General features: G+C 46.6%; 1 protein-coding gene across 1 annotated transcript; it reads left to right on the plus strand.

The window, feature by feature from the left end:
* Positions 1-425: 425 nt before the first annotated feature.
* LOC131937102 (serine-rich adhesin for platelets-like) lies at positions 426-15419 on the plus strand. Its single transcript, XM_059294299.1, has 10 exons — positions 426-609; positions 1549-1603; positions 2550-2745; positions 9051-9154; positions 9942-10073; positions 10233-10388; positions 13444-13538; positions 13936-14170; positions 14549-14710; positions 14988-15419. Exons 2-10 carry the CDS (start codon positions 1567-1569, stop codon positions 15245-15247), a joined length of 1377 nt encoding a protein of 458 aa, XP_059150282.1. The 5' UTR covers positions 426-609; positions 1549-1566; the 3' UTR covers positions 15248-15419.
* Positions 15420-20453: the final 5034 nt, after the last annotated feature.

Genomic DNA, 20453 nt, shown 5'->3' on the forward strand with positions numbered 1-20453 from the left:
TATATATATATATATATATATATATATATATATATATATATATATATGAAACTAGGATTTTAGAATGTTTACGGTAAACCAACAATATAGTTACCTTTACATAAGGTTGGGGGTGGGGTGGGGTGGGTGCTGACTGGCGTGACCAGTGATCACTCCTGACCTCTCTAGCAGCAGATATCACGTTTGTGCAGAAGTCCTTAAGTCCAATCACCCTTGTCACGTGGTCCATCAAAGCGCCTTTTATTTACGGTCAATTTCAAAATCCCGCGCGGGTAATTTATGGCCGCTCTACCGGGCGCGCGGAGTTCCCTGGGGGAGGGGGAGAAGTGAAATAAAGGGGTTGGGGGGAGTTAAGTTGGAGGAGGGGGGGTTGTTGAATTTGATTGATTTGACCAGTTTATGTGTTCTAATGCGATGACGTCGGTTTCAACATGGCTCTAGACGTTGCTGATGTGTGTCTCTAGGGGTGTTGGCGTGTGATCTCAGTGGTGAAATATTTTCTGATGGTCAGACACTAGTTGGTCTGTTTACTGACGTTGTGTTGTAGGGTTCAGTGAAATCTGTGGACAGGCTTGTTACAGGTGTGTAGTTCTGTGAACCCCTGTCACAGGTAAGTGATTTAGTCAACCCCTGCCAAAGGTGATTCAGTGAATTCCTGCAACGTTTGAGTGATTTAGTGAACCCCTGCCAAAGGTGATTCAGTGAACCCCTGCCAAAGGTGATTCACTGAACCCCTGCCAAAGGTGATTGGTTCAGTTGAACCCCGTTACAGGTATATGATTCAGCGAACCCCTTCTGTCTTTCAAGTGTCAGATATTAGGGTTTGTACAAGTTTTATTATGTGACACATGACTTACAAGTTTTATGATGTGACACACAGGACTGACAAGTTTTATGATGTGACACACATGACTGACAAGTTTTATAATGTGACACAGGACTGACAAGTTTTATGATGTGAGACAGGACTGACAAGTTTTATAATGTGAGACAGGACTGACAAGTTTTATGATGTGACACAGGACTGACAAGTTTTATGATGTGACACACATGACTGACAAGTTTTATGATGTGAGACAGGACTGACAAGTTTTATAATGTGACACAGGACTGACAAGTTTTATAATGTGACACAGGACTGACAAGTTTTATAATGTGACACAGGACTGACAAGTTTTATAATGTGACACAGGACTGACAAGTTTTATAATGTGACACAGGACTGACAAGTTTTATAATGTGACACAGGACTGACAAGTTTTATAATGTGACACAGGACTGACAAGTTTTATAATGTGACACAGGACTGACAAGCTTTATAATGTGACACAGGACTGACAAGTTTTATAATGTGACACAGGACTGACAAGTTTTATAATGTGACACAGGACTGACAAGCTTTATAATGTGACACAGGACTGACAAGTTTTATGATGTGACAGACTTTATGTGGTTGTTGATTATGTCTTATGACCGATGACCTATGACGGAATTTTAAATTTAGTGACCGTCTGATTGTTCACAAAATTTTCTGTTTGTTCTCAGTTTGGTCAAGAAACCATTGGGATGACGTCAGCAGTGTTTGTGTTTATCGTCATTTTAGGTATGCTGGGGGGGGGGGGGGGGGGGTGAGGGGAGGTTGGGAGAGAAGTGTTCAGGGGAAGGGGGAGTTGTGGGTAGTAGGGAGGTGTGGGGTGTGATATGTGATGTGTGAAGTGTGAGGTGTGATGTGTGATGTGTGAGGTGTGAGGTGTGATGTGTGAGGTGTGAGGTGTGATGTGTGAAGTGTGATGTGTGAGGTGTGATGTGTGAGGTGTGATGTGTGAGGTGTGATGTGTGAGGTGTGATGTGTGATGTGTGATGTGTGAGGTGTGATGTGTGAGGTGTGATGTGTGAGGTGTGATGTGTGAGGTGTGATGTGTGATGTGTGATGTGTGAGGTGTGAGGTGTGAGGTGTGAGGTGTGATGTGTGAGGTGTGAAGTGTGAGGTGTGAGGTGTGATGTGTGAAGTGTGAAGTGTGAAGTGTGAGGTGTGAGGTGTGATGTGTGAGGTGTGAGGTGTGAGGTGTGATGTGTGAGGTGTGATGTGTGAGGTGTGATGTGTGAGGTGTGATGTGTGATGTGTGAAGTGTGAGGTGTGATGTGTGAAGTGTGAAGTGTGAAGTGTGAAGTGTGAGGTGTGAGGTGTGATGTGTGAGGTGTGATGTGTGAGGTGTGAGGTGTGAGGTGTGATGTGTGAAGTGTGAAGTGTGAAGTGTGAAGTGTGAGGTGTGAGGTGTGATGTGTGAGGTGTGATGTGTGAGGTGTGATGTGTGAGGTGTGATGTGTGAGGTGTGAGGTGTGATGTGTGAAGTGTGAGGTGTGATGTGTGAGGTGTGATGTGTGAGGTGTGAGGTGTGAGGTGTGAGGTGTGATGTGTGAGGTGTGAGGTGTGAGGTGTGAGGTGTGATGTGTGAGGTGTGAGGTGTGAGGTGTGAGGTGTGATGTGTGAGGTGTGAGGTGTAAGGTGTGAAGTGAAGATATTCTGATGACGTCAGCTACTTTGACAGGCCACTGTGTTCTGGAAGATTCTCAAGCCACCTGCACGTTCCCAGTCGATGTTCGGGCGATGTGGGTCAAGGGCGATGAACCAAGAACCTTGACCTTCGCCAGCAGTTCTCTAACGGGCATGAACATCACATGGAGCACCACGACGGACCTGGACACGTTCGATTGTTACTTCAGCTCGGGGAGTGTCTATGTCATGTAAGCTTCTTGGTGTGTTGTGTGGTGTGATGTGTGGTGTGTGTGTGTGGTGTGGTGTGTTTGTGTGGTGTGGTGTGTTTGTGTGGTGTGGTGTGGTGTGTGTAGATGTGTATCTATGTCATGTAAGCTTCTTGGTGTGTTTGTGTGGTGTGATGTGGTGTGTGTAGATGTGTATCTATGTCATGTAAGCTTCTTGGTGTGTGTGTGTGGTGTGGTGTGTTTGTGTGGTGTGGTGTGGTGTGTGTAGATGTGTATCTATGTCATGTAAGCTTCTTGGTGTGTTTGTGTGGTGTGATGTGGTGTGTGTAGATGTGTATCTATGTCATGTAAGCTTCTTGGTGTGTGGGTGATGTGATGTGGTGTGGTGTGGTGTGTGTAGATGTGTGTCTACGTCATGTAAGCTTCTTGGTGTGTAGGTGATGTGATGTGGTGTGGTGTGGTGTGTGTAGATGTGTGTCTACGTCATGTAAGCTTCTTGGTGTGTGGGTGATGTGATGTGGTGTGGTGTGGTGTGTGTAGATGTGTGTCTACGTCATGTAAGCTTCTTGGTGTGTGGGTGATGTGATGTGGTGTGGTGTGGTGTGTGTAGATGTGTGTCTACGTCATGTAAGCTTCTTGGTGTGTGGGTGATGTGATGTGGTGTGGTGTGGTGTGTGTAGATGTGTGTCTACGTCATGTAAGCTTCTTGGTGTGTGGGTGATGTGATGTGGTGTGGTGTGGTGTGTGTAGATGTGTGTCTACGTCATGTAAGCTTCTTGGTGTGTGGGTGATGTGATGTGGTGTGGTGTGGTGTGTGTAGATGTGTGTCTACGTCATGTAAGCTTCTTGGTGTGTGGGTGATGTGATGTGGTGTGGTGTGGTGTGTGTAGATGTGTGTCTACGTCATGTAAGCTTCTTGGTGTGTGGGTGATGTGATGTGGTGTGGTGTGGTGTGTGTAGATGTGTGTCTACGTCATGTAAGCTTCTTGGTGTGTGGGTGATGTGATGTGGTGTGGTGTGGTGTGTGTAGATGTGTGTCTGCGTCATGTAAGCTTCTTGGTGTGTTTGTGTGGTGTGATGTGGTGTGTGTAGATGTGTATCTATGTCATGTAAGCTTCTTGGTGTGTTTGTGTGGTGTGATGTGGTGTGTGTAGATGTGTATCTATGTCATGTAAGCTTCTTGGTGTGTGGGTGATGTGATGTGGTGTGTGTAGAAGTGTGTCTACGTCATGTAAGCTTCTTGGTGTGTTTGTGTGGTGTGATGTGGTGTGTGTAGATGTGTATCTATGTCATGTAAGCTTCTTGGTGTGTGGGTGATGTGATGTGGTGTGTGTAGATGTGTGTCTACGTCATGTAAGCTTCTTGGTGTGTTTGTGTGGTGTGATGTGGTGTGTGTAGATGTGTATCTATGTCATGTAAGCTTCTTGGTGTGTTTGTGTGGTGTGATGTGGTGTGTGTAGATGTGTATCTATGTCATGTAAGCTTCTTGGTGTGTTTGTGTGGTGTGATGTGGTGTGTGTAGATGTGTATCTATGTCATGTAAGCTTCTTGGTGTGTTTGTGTGGTGTGATGTGGTGTGTGTAGATGTGTATCTATGTCATGTAAGCTTCTTGGTGTGTTTGTGTGGTGTGATGTGGTGTGTGTAGATGTGTATCTATGTCATGTAAGCTTCTTGGTGTGTTTGTGTGGTGTGATGTGGTGTGTGTAGATGTGTATCTATGTCATGTAAGCTTCTTGGTGTGTGGGTGATGTGATGTGGTGTGTGTAGATGTGTGTCTACGTCATGTAAGCTTCTTGGTGTGTTTGTGTGGTGTGATGTGGTGTGTGTAGATGTGTATCTATGTCATGTAAGCTTCTTGGTGTGTTTGTGTGGTGTGATGTGGTGTGTGTAGATGTGTATCTATGTCATGTAAGCTTCTTGGTGTGTTTGTGTGGTGTGATGTGGTGTGTGTAGATGTGTATCTATGTCATGTAAGCTTCTTGGTGTGTGGGTGATGTGATGTGGTGTGTGTAGATGTGTGTCTACGTCATGTAAGCTTCTTGGTGTGTTTGTGTGGTGTGATGTGGTGTGTGTAGATGTGTATCTATGTCATGTAAGCTTCTTGGTGTGTTAGTGTGGTGTGATGTGGTGTGTGTAGATGTGTATCTATGTCATGTAAGCTTCTTGGTGTGTTTGTGTGGTGTGATGTGGTGTGTGTAGATGTGTATCTATGTCATGTAAGCTTCTTGGTGTGTTTGTGTGGTGTGATGTGGTGTGTGTAGATGTGTATCTATGTCATGTAAGCTTCTTGGTGTGTTTGTGTGTGTGGTGTGTGTAGATGTGTGTCTATGTCATGTAAGCTTCTTGGTGTGTTTGTGTGGTGTGGTGTGGTGTGTGTAGATGTGTATCTATGTCATGTAAGCTTCTTGGTGTGTGTGATGTGTGGTGTGGTGTGGTGTGTGTAGATGTGTATCTATGTCATGTAAGCTTCTTGTTGTGATGTGTGGTGTGGTGTGGTGTGTGTAGATGTGTATCTATGTCATGTAAGCTTCTTGGTGTGTTTGTGTGGTGTGATGTGGTGTGTGTAGATGTGTGTCTATGTCATGTAAGCTTCTTGGTGTGTTTGTGTGATGTGGTGTGGTGTGTGTAGATGTGTATCTATGTCATGTAAGCTTCTTGGTGTGTTTGTGTGTGTGGTGTGGTGTGTGTAGATGTGTATCTATGTCATGTAAGCTTCTTGGTGTGTTTGTGTGATGTGGTGTGGTGTGTGTAGATGTGTATCTATGTCATGTAAGCTTCTTGGTGTGTTTGTGTGTGTGGTGTGGTGTGTGTAGATGTGTATCTATGTCATGTAAGCTTCTTGGTGTGTTTGTGTGGTGTGATGTGGTGTGTGTAGATGTGTGCCTATGTCATGTAAGCTTCTTGGTGTGTTTGTGTGGTGTGATGTGGTGTGTGTAGATGTGTGTCTATGTCATGTAAGCTTCTTGGTGTGTTTGTGTGGTGTGGTGTGGTGTGTGTAGATGTGTGTCTATGTCATGTAAGCTTCTTGGTGTGTTTGTGTGGTGTGGTGTGGTGTGTGTAGATGTGTATCTATGTCATGTAAGCTTCTTGGTGTGTGGGTGATGTGGTGTGGTGTGTGTAGATGTGTATCTTTGTCATGTAAGCTTCTTGGTGTGTTTGTGTGGTGTGATGTGGTGTGTGTAGATGTGTATCTATGTCATGTAAGCTTCTTGGTGTGTTTGTGTTGTGTGATGTGGTGTGTGTAGATGTGTATCTATGTCATGTAAGCTTCTTGGTGTGTTTGTGTGGTGTGATGTGGTGTGTGTAGATGTGTATCTATGTCATGTAAGCTTCTTGGTGTGTTTGTGTGGTGTGGTGTGGTGTGTGTAGATGTGTATCTATGTCATGTAAGCTTCTTGGTGTGTTTGTGTGGTGTGATGTGGTGTGTGTAGATGTGTATCTATGTCATGTAAGCTTCTTGGTGTGTTGTGTGGTGTGGTGTGTGTAGATGTGTATCTATGTCATGTAAGCTTCTTGGTGTGTTTGTGTGGTGTGATGTGGTGTGTGTAGATGTGTATCTATGTCATGTAAGCTTCTTGGTGTGTTTGTGTGGTGTGATGTGGTGTGTGTAGATGTGTGTCTATGTCATGTAAGCTTCTTGGTGTGTTTGTGTGATGTGGTGTGGTGTGTGTAGATGTGTATCTATGTCATGTAAGCTTCTTGGTGTGTTTGTGTGTGTGGTGTGGTGTGTGTAGATGTGTATCTATGTCATGTAAGCTTCTTGGTGTGTTTGTGTGATGTGGTGTGGTGTGTGTAGATGTGTATCTATGTCATGTAAGCTTCTTGGTGTGTTTGTGTGTGTGGTGTGGTGTGTGTAGATGTGTATCTATGTCATGTAAGCTTCTTGGTGTGTTTGTGTGGTGTGATGTGGTGTGTGTAGATGTGTGCCTATGTCATGTAAGCTTCTTGGTGTGTTTGTGTGGTGTGATGTGGTGTGTGTAGATGTGTGTCTATGTCATGTAAGCTTCTTGGTGTGTTTGTGTGGTGTGGTGTGGTGTGTGTAGATGTGTGTCTATGTCATGTAAGCTTCTTGGTGTGTTTGTGTGGTGTGGTGTGGTGTGTGTAGATGTGTATCTATGTCATGTAAGCTTCTTGGTGTGTGGGTGATGTGGTGTGGTGTGTGTAGATGTGTATCTTTGTCATGTAAGCTTCTTGGTGTGTTTGTGTGGTGTGATGTGGTGTGTGTAGATGTGTATCTATGTCATGTAAGCTTCTTGGTGTGTTTGTGTTGTGTGATGTGGTGTGTGTAGATGTGTATCTATGTCATGTAAGCTTCTTGGTGTGTTTGTGTGGTGTGATGTGGTGTGTGTAGATGTGTATCTATGTCATGTAAGCTTCTTGGTGTGTTTGTGTGGTGTGGTGTGGTGTGTGTAGATGTGTATCTATGTCATGTAAGCTTCTTGGTGTGTTTGTGTGGTGTGATGTGGTGTGTGTAGATGTGTATCTATGTCATGTAAGCTTCTTGGTGTGTTGTGTGGTGTGGTGTGTGTAGATGTGTATCTATGTCATGTAAGCTTCTTGGTGTGTTTGTGTGGTGTGATGTGGTGTGTGTAGATGTGTATCTATGTCATGTAAGCTTCTTGGTGTGTTTGTGTGGTGTGATGTGGTGTGTGTAGATGTGTATCTACGTCATGTAAGCTTCTTGGTGTGTTTGTGTGGTGTGATGTGGTGTGGTGTGTGTAGATGTGTATCTATGTCATGTAAGCTTCTTGGTGTGTTTGTGTGGTGTGATGTGGTGTGTGTAGATGTGTATCTATGTCATGTAAGCTTCTTGGTGTGTTTGTGTGGTGTGATGTGGTGTGTGTAGATGTGTATCTATGTCATGTAAGCTTCTTGGTGTGTTTGTGTGGTGTGATGTGGTGTGTGTAGATGTGTATCTATGTCATGTAAGCTTCTTGGTGTGTTTGTGTGGTGTGATGTGGTGTGTGTAGATGTGTATCTATGTCATGTAAGCTTCTTGGTGTGTTTGTGTGGTGTGGTGTGGTGTGTGTAGATGTGTATCTATGTTATGTAAGCTTCTTGGTGTGTTTGTGTGGTGTGATGTGGTGTGTGTAGATGTGTATCTATGTCATGTAAGCTTCTTGGTGTGTTTGTGTGGTGTGATGTGGTGTGTGTAGATGTGTATCTATGTCATGTAAGCTTCTTGATGTGTTTGTGTGGTGTGATGTGGTGTGTGTAGATGTGTGTCTACGTCATGTAAGCTTCTTGGTGTGTTTGTGTGGTGTGATGTGGTGTGTGTAGATGTGTATCTATGTCATGTAAGCTTCTTGGTGTGTTTGTGTGGTGTGATGTGGTGTGTGTAGATGTGTATCTATGTCATGTAAGCTTCTTGGTGTGTTTATGTGGTGTGATGTGGTGTGTGTAGATGTGTATCTATGTCATGTAAGCTTCTTGGTGTGTTTGTGTGGTGTGATGTGGTGTGTGTAGATGTGTATCTATGTCATGTAAGCTTCTTGGTGTGTTGTGTGGTGTGGTGTGTGTAGATGTGTATCTATGTCATGTAAGCTTCTTGGTGTGTTTGTGTGGTGTGGTGTGTGTAGATGTGTATCTATGTCATGTAAGCTTCTTGGTGTGTTTGTGTGGTGTGGTTTGTGTAGATGTGTATCTATGTCATGTAAGCTTCTTGGTGTGTTTGTGTGGTGTGGTGTGTGTAGATGTGTATCTATGTCATGTAAGCTTCTTGGTATGTTTGTGTGGTGTGGTGTGGTGTGTGTAGATGTGTATCTATGTCATGTAAGCTTCTTGGTGTGTTTGTGTGGTGTGGTGTGGTGTGTGTAGATGTGTATCTATGTCATGTAAGCTTCTTGGTGTGTTTGTGTGGTGTGGTGTGGTGTGTGTAGATGTGTATCTATGTCATGTAAGCTTCTTGGTGTGTTTGTGTGGTGTGGTGTGGTGTGTGTAGATGTGTATCTATGTCATGTAAGCTTCTTGGTGTGTGGGTGATGTGGTGTGTGTGGTGTGCTGTGTGAGTTTATGTAAGTGTAGATGTGTGTGTGTGGATCTTTGTGCTTAGATGTGTGTGTATGTGTGTTTATGTGGGTGTTGGTGTGGGTGTTGCTTGTGTATATGAATACCTTTGTCCTATAAATGCATGTATTGTATATTATCTATGTCTGTGTCTGCTGAGTATGTGTTTAGGTGTGTTATCCTATAAATAGAAATTGATATGTTTATTTGTATTTAGATGTATTTAAATATAATTTGTAGTTTGAGGGTTTCAAAAAACCGTTAACGATACTTTTGTTGCGCTTTGTTTTTTTATTGGCTTGACCATCGCATCCACCAGAAACGCATCATACACGGGAGTTGTAGATGAGACGGTCAACTATTTCGTCTGCTGGGAGCTTCAGAAGGTCACGGCCAGTGCCTACCTGATGTTTGATCTCACAGGTAACCTTTGGCGAGCAGATACCTGGTGCTCATAGATATCACATGACGACCATACATATGGTCAGTCCTACATAGGCTGGTATGACAGTCCTACATAGGCTGGTATGTCAGTCCTAGCAGTACAGTGGGCGTGTACTTGATCAGTTACCCTACGACCCCCATATATTGACCAGTTACCCTACGACCCCCATATGTTGACCTGTTACCCTACGACCCCCATATGTTGACCTGTTACCCTACGACCCCCCCCATATGTTGACCTGCTACCCTACGACCCCCCCCCCGTATGTTGACCTGTTACCCTACGACCCCCATATGTTGACCTGCTACCCTACGACCCCCAAATGTTGACCTGTTACCCTACGACCCCCCCCCCGTATGTTGACCTGTTACCCTACGACCCCCATATGTTGACCTGCTACCCTACGACCCCCAAATGTTGACCTGTTACCCTACGACCCCCCCCCGTATGTTGACCTGTTACCCTACGACCCCCAAATGTTGACCTGTTACCCTACGACCCCCCCCCGTATGTTGACCTGCTACCCTACGACCCCCAAATGTTGACCTGTTACCCTAAGACCCCCATATGTTGACCAGTTACCCTACGACCCCCATATGTTGACCAGTTACCCTACGACCCCCATATGTTGACCTGTTACCCTACGACCCCCAAATGTTGACCTGTTACCCTACGACCCCCCCCCCATATATTGACCAGTTACCCTACGACCCCCATTTGTTGACCACTTACCTTACGACCCCCCCCCATATGTTGTACTTCCAGCTATCCTGACTGCAACTGGATTCGACCAGGGTCGGACAGGGGTCATCCAGAACATTGACGACCCGTTTAACATGTCCGCCATCTGCACTAAAAACAGCGCATCGGAACTTCCCACTACCCTCGTTAAAAATGGTGAACTATTTACACTTCATTAAGATAATTTATTCTATATAGTTTACTTAATAGCACCGGACATGCGTTGTGTGGTTCGTATGTCGGGCATCACGTGATATGAGAGTGTGATGTTAGATGTTAGGGTCATCAGATCATGTGACTTATGTCACGTTGCAGGTGCCACGTCAGCTGATGTGTCTGTCACGTGTCCACGTGACCTGATCACGTGGTTCTCCTACGGCCTGTGTGCAAGCACGGAGCTAAGTTTCTGCTCCAACAACCAGACGGCCACAGCCAACTACAGCATGTGCTCGACCCGGGTCTTCAACTCAGGTAATGGGGGGGGGGGGGGGGGGGGGTCAGGACATGTGGGTGTCAGTGATGTGGGGGTCAGGTCATGTGGGGGTCAGGTGGTGTGGGGGTCAGGTGATTTGGGGGTCAGGTGGTGTGGGGGTCAGGTCATGTGGGGGTCAGGTGGTGTGGGGGTCAGGTGGGTATGGGGGTCAGGTGATGTGGGGGTCAGGTGATGTGGGGGTCAGGTGGTGTGGGGGTCAGGTGATTTGGGGGTCAGGTCATGTGGGGGTCAGGTCATGTGGGGGTCAGGTGATGTGGGGGTCAGGTCATGTGGGGGTCAGGTGGTGTGGGGGTCAGGTGGGTATGGGGGTCAGGTGATGTGGGGGTCAGGTCATGTGGGGGTCAGGTCATGTGGGGGTCAGGTCATGTGGGGGTCAGGTGGTGTGGGGGGCAGGTGATGTGCGGGTCAGGTGGTGTGGGGGTGAGGTGGTGTGGGGGTCAGATCATGTGGGGGTCAGGTCATGTGGGTGTCAGGTCATGTGGGGGTCAGGTCGTGTGGGGGTCAGGTGGTGTGGGGGGGAGGTGATGTGGGGGTCAGGTGGTGTGGGGGGCAGGTCATGTGGGGGTCAGGTCATGTGCGGGTCAGGTCATGTGGGGGTCAGGTCATGTGGGGGTCAGGTGATGTGGGGGTCAGGTGATGTGGGGGTCAGGTTATATGGGGGTCAGGTGATGTGGGGGTCAGGTGATGTGGGGGTCAGGTGATGTGGGGGTCAGGTGATGTGGGGGTCAGTTGATGTGGGGGTCAGGTGATGTGGGGGTCAGGTGATGTGGGGGTCAGGTTATATGGGGGTCAGGTGATGTGGGGGTCAGGTAATGTGCGGGTCAGGTGATGTGGGGGTCAGGTGATGTGGGGGTCAGGTAATGTGGGGGTCAGGTAATGTGGGGGTCAGGTGATGTGGGGGTCGGGTGATGTGGGGGTCAGGTGTTGTGGGGGTCAGGTAATGTGGGGGTCAGGTGATGTGGGGGTCAGGTGATGTTGGGGTCAGGTAATGTGGGGGTCAGGTAATGTGGGGGTCAGGTGGTGTGGGGGTCAGGTGATGTGGGGGTCAGGTGGTGTGGGGGTCAGGTGGTGTGGGGGGCAGGTGATGTGGGGGTCAGGTGGTGTGGGGGTCAGGTGGGTATGGGGGTCAGGTGATGTGGGGGTCAGGTGATGTGGGGGTCAGGTAATGTGGGGGTCAGGTGATATGGGGGTCAGGTGATGTGGGGGTCAGGTGATGTGGGGGGGGGGGGGGGGTTAGGTGATGTGGGGGTCAGGTGATGTGGGGGTCAGGTGATGTGGGGGTCAGGTGATGTGGGGGTCAGGTCATGTGGGGGTCAGGTCATGTGGGGGTCAGGTGGTGTGGGGGTCAGGTGATTTGGGGGTCAGGTGGTGTGGGGGTCAGGTCATGTGGGGGTCAGGTGGTGTGGGGGTCAGGTGGTGTGGGGGTCAGGTGGGTATGGGGGTCAGGTGATGTGGGGGTCAGGTGATGTGGGGGTCAGGTGATGTGGGGGTCAGGTAATGTGGGGGTCAGGTGATATGGGGGTCAGGTGATGTGGGGGTCAGGTGATGTGGGGGGGGGGGGGGGGTTAGGTGATGTGGGGGTCAGGTGGTGTGGGGGTCAGGTGATGTGGGGGTCAGGTCATGTGGGGTCAGGTGATGTGGGGGTCAGGTGATGTGGGGGTCAGGTGGTGTGGGGGTCAGTTTATTTGGGGGTCAGGTGGTGTGGGGGTCAGGTCATGTGGGGGGGAGGTGATGTGGGGGTCAGGTGGTGTGGGGGGCAGGTGGTGTGGGGGGCAGGTGATGTGGGGGCCAGGTGGTGTGGAGGTCAGGTCATGTGGGGGTCAGGTCATGTGCGGGTCAGGTCATGTGGGGGTCAGGTCATGTGGGGGTCAGGTGATGTGGGGGTCAGGTGATGTGGGGGTCAGGTGATGTGGGGGTCAGGTTATATGGGGGTCAGGTGATGTGGGGGTCAGGTGATGTGGGGGTCAGGTTATATGGGGGTCAGGTGATGTGGGGGTCAGGTAATGTGGGGGTCAGGTGATGTGGGGGTCAGGTAATGTGCGGGTCAGGTGATGTGGGGGTCAGGTTATATGGGGGTCAGGTGATGTGGGGGTCAGGTAATGTGGGGGTCAGGTGATGTGGGGGTCGGGTGATGTGGGGGTCAGGTGATGTGGGGGTCAGGTGATGTGGGGGTCAGGTAATGTGGGGGTCAGGTAATGTGGGGGTCAGGTGATGTGGGGTCGGGTGATGTGGGGGTCAGGTGTTGTGGGGGTCAGGTAATGTGGGGGTCAGGTAATGTGGGGGTCAGGTGATGTGGGGGTCAGGTAATGTGGGGGTCAGGTGATATGGGGTTCAGGTGATGTGGGGGTCAGGTGATGTGGGGGTCAGGTAATGTGGGGGTCAGGTGGTGTGGGGGTCAGGTGGTGTGGGGGGCAGGTGATGTGGGGGTCAGGTGATGTGGGGTCAGGTGATGTGGGGGTCAGGTGATGTGGGGGTCAGGTGATGTGGGGGTCAGGTGATGTGGGGGTCAGGTGATGTGGGGGTCAGGTAATGTGGGGGTCAGGTGGTGTGGGGGTCAGGTGGTGTTCGGGGCAGGTGATGTGGGGGTCAGGTGATGTGGGGGTCAGGTGGTGTGGGGGTCAGGTCATGTGGGGGTCAGGTGATGTGGGGGTCAGGTGATGTGGGGGTCAGGTGGTGTGGGGGTCAGGTGGTGTGGGGGTCAGGTCATGTGGGGGTCAGGTCATGTGGGGGTCAGGTCATGTGGGGGTCAGGTCGTGTGGGGGGTCAGGTGGTGTGGGGGTCAGGTGGTGTGGGGGTCATGTTGGGGTCAGGTGATGTGGGGGTCAGGTGGTGTGGGGGTCAGGTCATGTGGGGGTCAGGTCATGTGGGGGTCAGGTGGTGTGGGGGTCAGGTGGTGTGGGGGGCAGGTAATAGAGGGGTCAAGGGGGGTCAGGCAACGGGTTCAACTTGATTAATGTTTTTTGCTGGGGGGGGGGGGGGAACAACTCGGCAAACGCTCCTTGATCAAATTAAAATTTGTTTTCCAACTTTTAGCCAATGGCGTGCTGGTCTGTATGGGTGACGTCACCAGGGCGAGCTTTGTCTACCTCAACTTGTTCCAGACAGATGCCAGGAAGGTCACGTGTTTTGTGAGTAGAGGTCACGTGATTTGTGGGCGGATCTTGTGGTCACAACAATAGTGGTAGTTGCTGTAGTGGTAGAGATTAGCCAACTTGTTACCAGCGTTTAATATAATAATGGGATGTAGATTCGTATTTCATTCTGTCAACACACTTCGCTATCGTCACAACTTGTCGTGTACTGCATTCATACCTTCTCACATATCACGATGCTATTGCCACAACTAATCACGATGCTATTGTCACAACTAATTACGATAATATTGTCACAACTAATCACGATGCTATTGCCACAACTAATCACGATGCTATTGTCACAACTAATTACGATAATATTGTCACAACTAATCACGATGCTATTGCCACAACTAATCACGATGCTATTGCCACGAATGTTTTCTTCCAGAGGTTTCCATCCAGTGCCGGAACTACCTTTACCGGAACTTACTACTCCGGGGACTGCACCAAGGTCAAGGGCACCTTCACCGATCTGACCTTCACCCAGATACGACCTTGCTTCACGACCACAACATCTACCACCACAACCACGACCACCACAACCGTCAGCAGCAGCAGCACCACCACAACATCGACCACGCCGACAACATCCATTACAACATCAGCTGCAACAGGCACCACAAGTAAGGAGACATCACGCTAGACACGCTAATTGTCTCCCATCCACGCTAGACACGCTAAATATCTCCATCCACGCTAGACACGCTAATTATCTTCCATCCACGCTAGACACGCTAATTGTCTCCATCCACGCTAGACACGCTAATTGTCTCCATCCACGCTAGACACGCTAATTGTCTCCATCCACGCTAGATACGCTAATTGTCTCCATCCACGCTAGAAACGCAATTTTTTTCATCCACGCTAGATACGCTAAAGGTCCCCCATCCACGCTAGAAGCGTTCTTTCATTTCATTTAGTCTAACTTCCTTAGGTTTTATATTTTTACCTAATGTCTTATTGTGTCGTCACTATGACGTCATGTTATTGTGTCCCCCCAGAGACCGACGTGTCCAGCGCTGAGACCAGCCGTGACTCTGGGACTGACTCCAAGGTTGGCGTGGCTGTTGGAGTCAGCTTAGGCCTAGTGGCTCTGGCCGCTCTTGGTCTGCTGATGTTTCTAGTCTTCGTCAGGAAAATCAAATTTGGCGGTAAAATCTCAGGTCAGAAAAAGTAAATATATTTGTGTAAGATAAGGCAGAGTCGAGATTGTTTGAATGAACTGGCCGTCTATTGATGTTTACTAAATTGGCCGTCTATTATTTGTTGACTAAATTGGCCGTCTGATAACGTCGACTCAAGTTGTATCATGCATGATGTCAACAATTAATTTGTCGCTCTGTTAAACGTAAGTTAACATCACATCGCTGCGGCATTTCTTACCTGTCGACACTGCTGGTTCACATCCCGACCTTGACCTACATTTTTTGGTCTCTCCAGACAGTACCAGGACCACGTCTGACAAACCAGCCAATCAAAACACCGGCTCGACGGAGAAGAGCGATGAGAATGAGAAGGAGAAGAACGATGATAAAAGTAAGAAAGAAGAAATGAAAGAAAGTGAAAAACCTGAGAGCAAGGTCAACGGATCCAATGGACACTCGGTAACCAATGGCAACGGTCAGCTTTCTCCCAGAAAGCCGACGTCACTTCCTCCAATTAGGAACACAAAACCAGTGGCTCCCCCTGTGAACAGTTAGCCCGTCATGTTATGATGTCTTAAATCGTCTCACTCATTTCATTTTGAAAACACGACATTTTGAAAACACCACATTTTGAAAACACCACATTTTGAAAACACCACATTTTGAAAATACTACATTTTTACTTTCTCGTATACGAAGTTTAGAGAAAGTGTTGTAATTGTGCAAAAAAAAAAAAAATTGAGATTTTTTGCAAATCTCGACGTTTTACATCTCCCTGAGTCGGATAAAACATAATTTTGCAATCTTGTTCGTATGTATGTGTGTGTGTGTATGTGTGTCTGTGAACACGATAACTTGAGTACCGTTACAGCTAGGTTTATGAAATTCCATATATAAGTATTATATCAGACGAACCGACCCGCGGCGTATCATACGCCGCTATTTAGTTGTTTTATTTTCTACTTTTCAGTAATTCATAATTTGTGAATTCGACAGTAACAACGCTGCCATTGAAAATATTTGCTTTAAAACTCTATCAGTAGCGCGTTAAGGACGATACCCCCCCCCCCTTTTCCCCTAACCCCCCCCCCCCCCCCGTGAAAGTAAACTCCTCTTAGTTACCGCGCCTAAGTTTAAAATCGTTTCAAACTAAATTATCTGCCCCTAATAGCCGTTACTAAACCCGGCCCTACGATTGTAAACATTTGGCGTGAACAACAGCTCACCAGACCATGTAGGGGTGGGGATGGTAGGGAGCGCGCATACAGCTTGGTGTTTTCTATCGTCTCCAAGAAGGGAATTATATATATAGATTTGTAGATGCGTATAAACTTTTCAGCGATTTCCGGTAACCGGAAGTGGAACTTATTGTACTTTCAATTTTTCAAGAGCCTATCACTTGAGTACTGTTTGAGATAGATAAACGAAATTTCACATGTAAGTAAATGATCTAATTATCTGCCTTCTCTCAAAATTTGAGTAATTTCTTTTACTGGAAGTAGTAATTTACGCTATTTCTGATTTCTCAAAAAACACATGTGAATTTATAAAGTACTAATCATAATCATAATCATTATTATACACAGATTTTTTTTTTGGCGTTCGCTTAGTGCGCAATTCTTTTTTCTACGAGATTCTATTCTTTTAAAAGTTTAAGCAATTAAAAATGGATTAAAAATCATGTCTATCCCCCGTAGTGTTATATAAGAATATTCGAGAAAGTTTAGGGGAGATCACTCCCGGTTTATTTTTTCAAAAATCAGCCCCGGCGTCTTAACTCCCCACTGACCCTGACCCTGACACAACTGCCCCAGAACACACCAACAGGCTGACCTAAAAACCTACATATTTGAACACAATGCTGCTTAGGCCTTAGATCAAAACCTGATAATTCATGTAGTCCATTCTCTGTTTGCTTCCCCCCCCTCCCCCATGTTTAACGCCTGACACATTCACCATGCACGCGATGTCTTTTACCTGTTTTAACTCACCTGATCACGTGATAAGACCTCACACGTGTATGTGACGTATCCTAAGCTCATGTGTGTACATATTTATCCTATGTTATTTGACATATTGTGATATTCGCTAAAGTATTATGTTATTTTAAAATTATTGATACTTATATTTATTTTAACTTATTACAATAAATTATGTTTTTATTATATCCGAGTGATATATTTCTATTAACCAGAGTGTTATAATTAATTGTTTTTGTTTACCTATACGTCAACATACACCTGACTGCTGGATTGCTACCTTGTATCCGATGGAAACTTTTCCTCGCGTATTTTCTGTTGTAGTTTTTTGTTAGGTTTTTTTTTTTTCAAATTGTTTCATATACTATACGCTAGTAAATTTTTTGGTTAACTACGCCTTTACTCTCATTAGACCTGCTAAAAATATCACGGGTAAGGGGAAGTGATAGAGCTCAACTGTACAAAGTTTCCTTTAAATTGAGTTACTTCCCTTTACCCTGTAGGCAGTTTGTCCTAACTACGCAGTAGCTTGTGGGAAGGTTGTCGATCCACACACACACACACAGGTTTGTCAAAAGTGGGACGGTCTGGGGGAGTGAAGGAGAGCCAGGGGAGGGTGTGGAGTGGTGGGTCTACCCACACTTTAAAATTTCCAACGTCTGATAAACACGGGTGACAGAGTTCAGCGGTTGAAGCAAGGCTGTCCAAACCTCCTCTAAAACTGGTCAAACGTTTGGTTAGGTGTGATCCTCTTACTCAACCTGTGGTATGGTGCTACTCTGATTAAAGTGCTACTGACCCTATCACCTGGTGCTACTGACCGTCGTGTCGTAACAGAATGACCCACAGGTCATTGACCTTAGAGCGAACATACCTGTATGTACGTGTGTCACTAGTGGGCACGCGAAAAACTGGTAGATCAGAAAAGTTCAGTCAAGTTTCAGTGGCTTCAGTCAAGTCAGTCAAGTCACCACCCCAAGGTCAGGTAAATAAAACCAGCGAAGCGAGACGTCAGCGCTGGCTGACTGGTCAGGTGGATGAACTCAAGTTTGTGTGTCTGTCTGTCTGTCTGTGTGTCTGTGTTTGTGTGTGTGTCTGTCTGTGTGTCCGTGTGTCCGTGTTTGTCTGTGTGTGTGTCTGTCTTTGTTTACCCAGTAAACTAGTACTTTAAAATATCTCTCGATCACATACACCTTTAAAGTATGGATGTAAAAGTCCTGATATCCCATCGGGCAGATGAAGTAGAGTTAATCAGTTTCTGATAGCATACGATGCTAGTCCTCTTATGACGTCAGAGATAGAACCCGAGCTTTCACTGCTCATGGTCTTTCCTTTGGGGGGGGGGGGGGAGCGGCATACTACCACTCCCTCCCCAGAAACACCTTCATCGCCCCCCCCCCCCCCCCCCCGGACAAACTGGATAAATAACCCGAGAAAAATGTCTGAAAGAATCATTGGGTTTGAAGTCGCGAACTATGTTTAGCGATCACACGTTTTAAACCCCGGGTATACCACCTGACAACCAGTATGACTGAATGTTCTAGAACAATCTTCACCTAGACCTGAAAGTTAAGTTACGGTAGATGGATTTATCGGGAATAACTGTGTCTATTTATAGAACGGTACACAAACAACCTTGTTGAGCCAATAATCACGTGGGTTATGACGTCAGCAGACTATAAAAATGCCCTGATGTTTATTGAATTTAATAAAATAACCCCCCCCCCCCCACACACACACACATGAGTTTCAACCAATAAGAAATCAATGCTAACCTCGCGCTAATGTACCTCAAGGTACGTCACTAGACATTGTAGAACCAGCAGCCGGTACAATTAAACAATCTATATATGGGACAGATGGGGAGGGGAGGGACAAGGAGGGTGCGAATAGCGACGGTTCTCAAGTTTAATGACTTGGTCCTAGCCGATTGCACGTCGCACGTCTGTCTCTTGTCTCAGCGTTAGACGTCAATTTAAGCAGTTCATTAGTCATTACAAGACGTCTCCATAATTAACGTCACATACTATAGGCAATTCCTGCCCCAAGTGGCTAATGGGGGTGGAGTGTGGCCATGGGGGAGGGGTGGGGGGTTAAAAGCAGCAGAAATGTCGTGTCGACATTTAGCACCGGTTATTTCCACTAGAAAACAAAATTCTATGATGTGTCGGGAATTCTGGGTTGATCGTAGTGCTATAAATAGGTCGGCTGGTGTCAATTCTGAGGTAAGCTCAGGTAAGCTCCACAACTACCCCACAATGCACCAATCTTCCTGTTTCTTGATTTGTTCTAGAATCATCAACATCAACGCTGAAATGTGTCTTTAAAGCTTGAATTAATGAACTCATGCCATCAGACTCCTATATTAAAGCAACAGATTAAATAAGCTATATGATTATAAGATTATATAAGCTGACTAATCATACAGACGACCGTGGGTGATTTCAAGTGTCTCCCCCCCCCCCCCCCCCCCATGAAGAAATGATGTGATTGGTTGGGTTCATGGTGTCACATGACCACATAAACAACAGATAATTTGCGTTTGTTGCATAATCCTAATCACCATAAACTGTTGCAGTTACATAATGAGGTCATTAATCATGAGATTGTTTCAGAGAAATTATTCAGCCGGTGTGAATGAGTGTTGTGTTTCACTTGCTGTGTTTGTGTTCATTTTGTGATGCTTAAATTGTGTTTGTGCCGTTGTGTCTGATATGTGTTTTTTGGTGTGTTTAACGTGTTTAGTTAGCACCGATTTAAACTGTTATGCTGATCCTCACTATAATGTTCATCTTTTATCTTTAACTCTTGTGTTCAATAGCTGGTTCACACAATTTACTTTGCTGTTCATGTGTTTAACTAATGGGTTCAACCAATGTGTTCAGCCAATGACGTCACACTCGTAGGGGGGGTCCTTAATTTTGTGACGGTGTGTGATGAGGGGGGAAGGGATTCAGATGGTGTGACGTCCCTTTTTTTTGCATTATAAAAATGCAATGTTGGAAAACGAGTTTTAAACGTTATTTCGCGTTTTAGATAACTGTTTTAATACATTATAAAAGGAATTGGTCAAAATACTACATGGCTTTTTGTGTCATTTACCCCAACCAATGTGTTCACTGACCCCCACACTACCGAGTCTGTCAACGGTTCCACTGACCTCTGGATGTCTGGAACTACCAACGGTTACCGACCCTGCGAGTTCCTCCACTACCCCCCCCTCCCCTGCATAAAATCCCCGTGGATCAACAGCCAGTGGAACAGATCTGCTTGGATGGTTTGGCAGACGATCAGATTCATCACCAGACATTGTTTGAACACGTGATCATCAGCTGGCCTTGACCGTCAGTTCCATCTGTTACAGTTGGCGGCCACGACCTTGACCCCTGGCACTGTCTGGCATATACTTCTAAGAAGCCGCCGCACTCTTGTCTCGTGGGTTTATTTATAACCCGCTCCAGCGACCTAGATACAGCGAGTGCTGGGTACAGTTATTGGATGAGTGAAGTACAGCTACACGTACACATCTTATACTACAGCACTCTAGCTTATAAATGTGCAAATCTTATACTACAACACTCTAGCTTGTACACATCTTATACTACAGCACTCTAGCTTGTACACGTACACACCTTATACAACAGCTTGTACACAGCTTGTACATATCTTATACTACAGCACTCTAGCTTGTACACGTACACATCTTATACTACAGCACTCTAGTTTGTACATGTACACATCTTACACACACTACTTGGGCTTATGTTGCACAAATACACATT

The sequence above is a fragment of the Physella acuta genome, unplaced genomic scaffold, assembly GCF_028476545.2.
Source record: "Physella acuta isolate Inbredline_101_S28 unplaced genomic scaffold, ASM2847654v3 ptg000017l, whole genome shotgun sequence".
Classification (NCBI taxonomy): Eukaryota; Metazoa; Mollusca; class Gastropoda; family Physidae; genus Physella; species Physella acuta.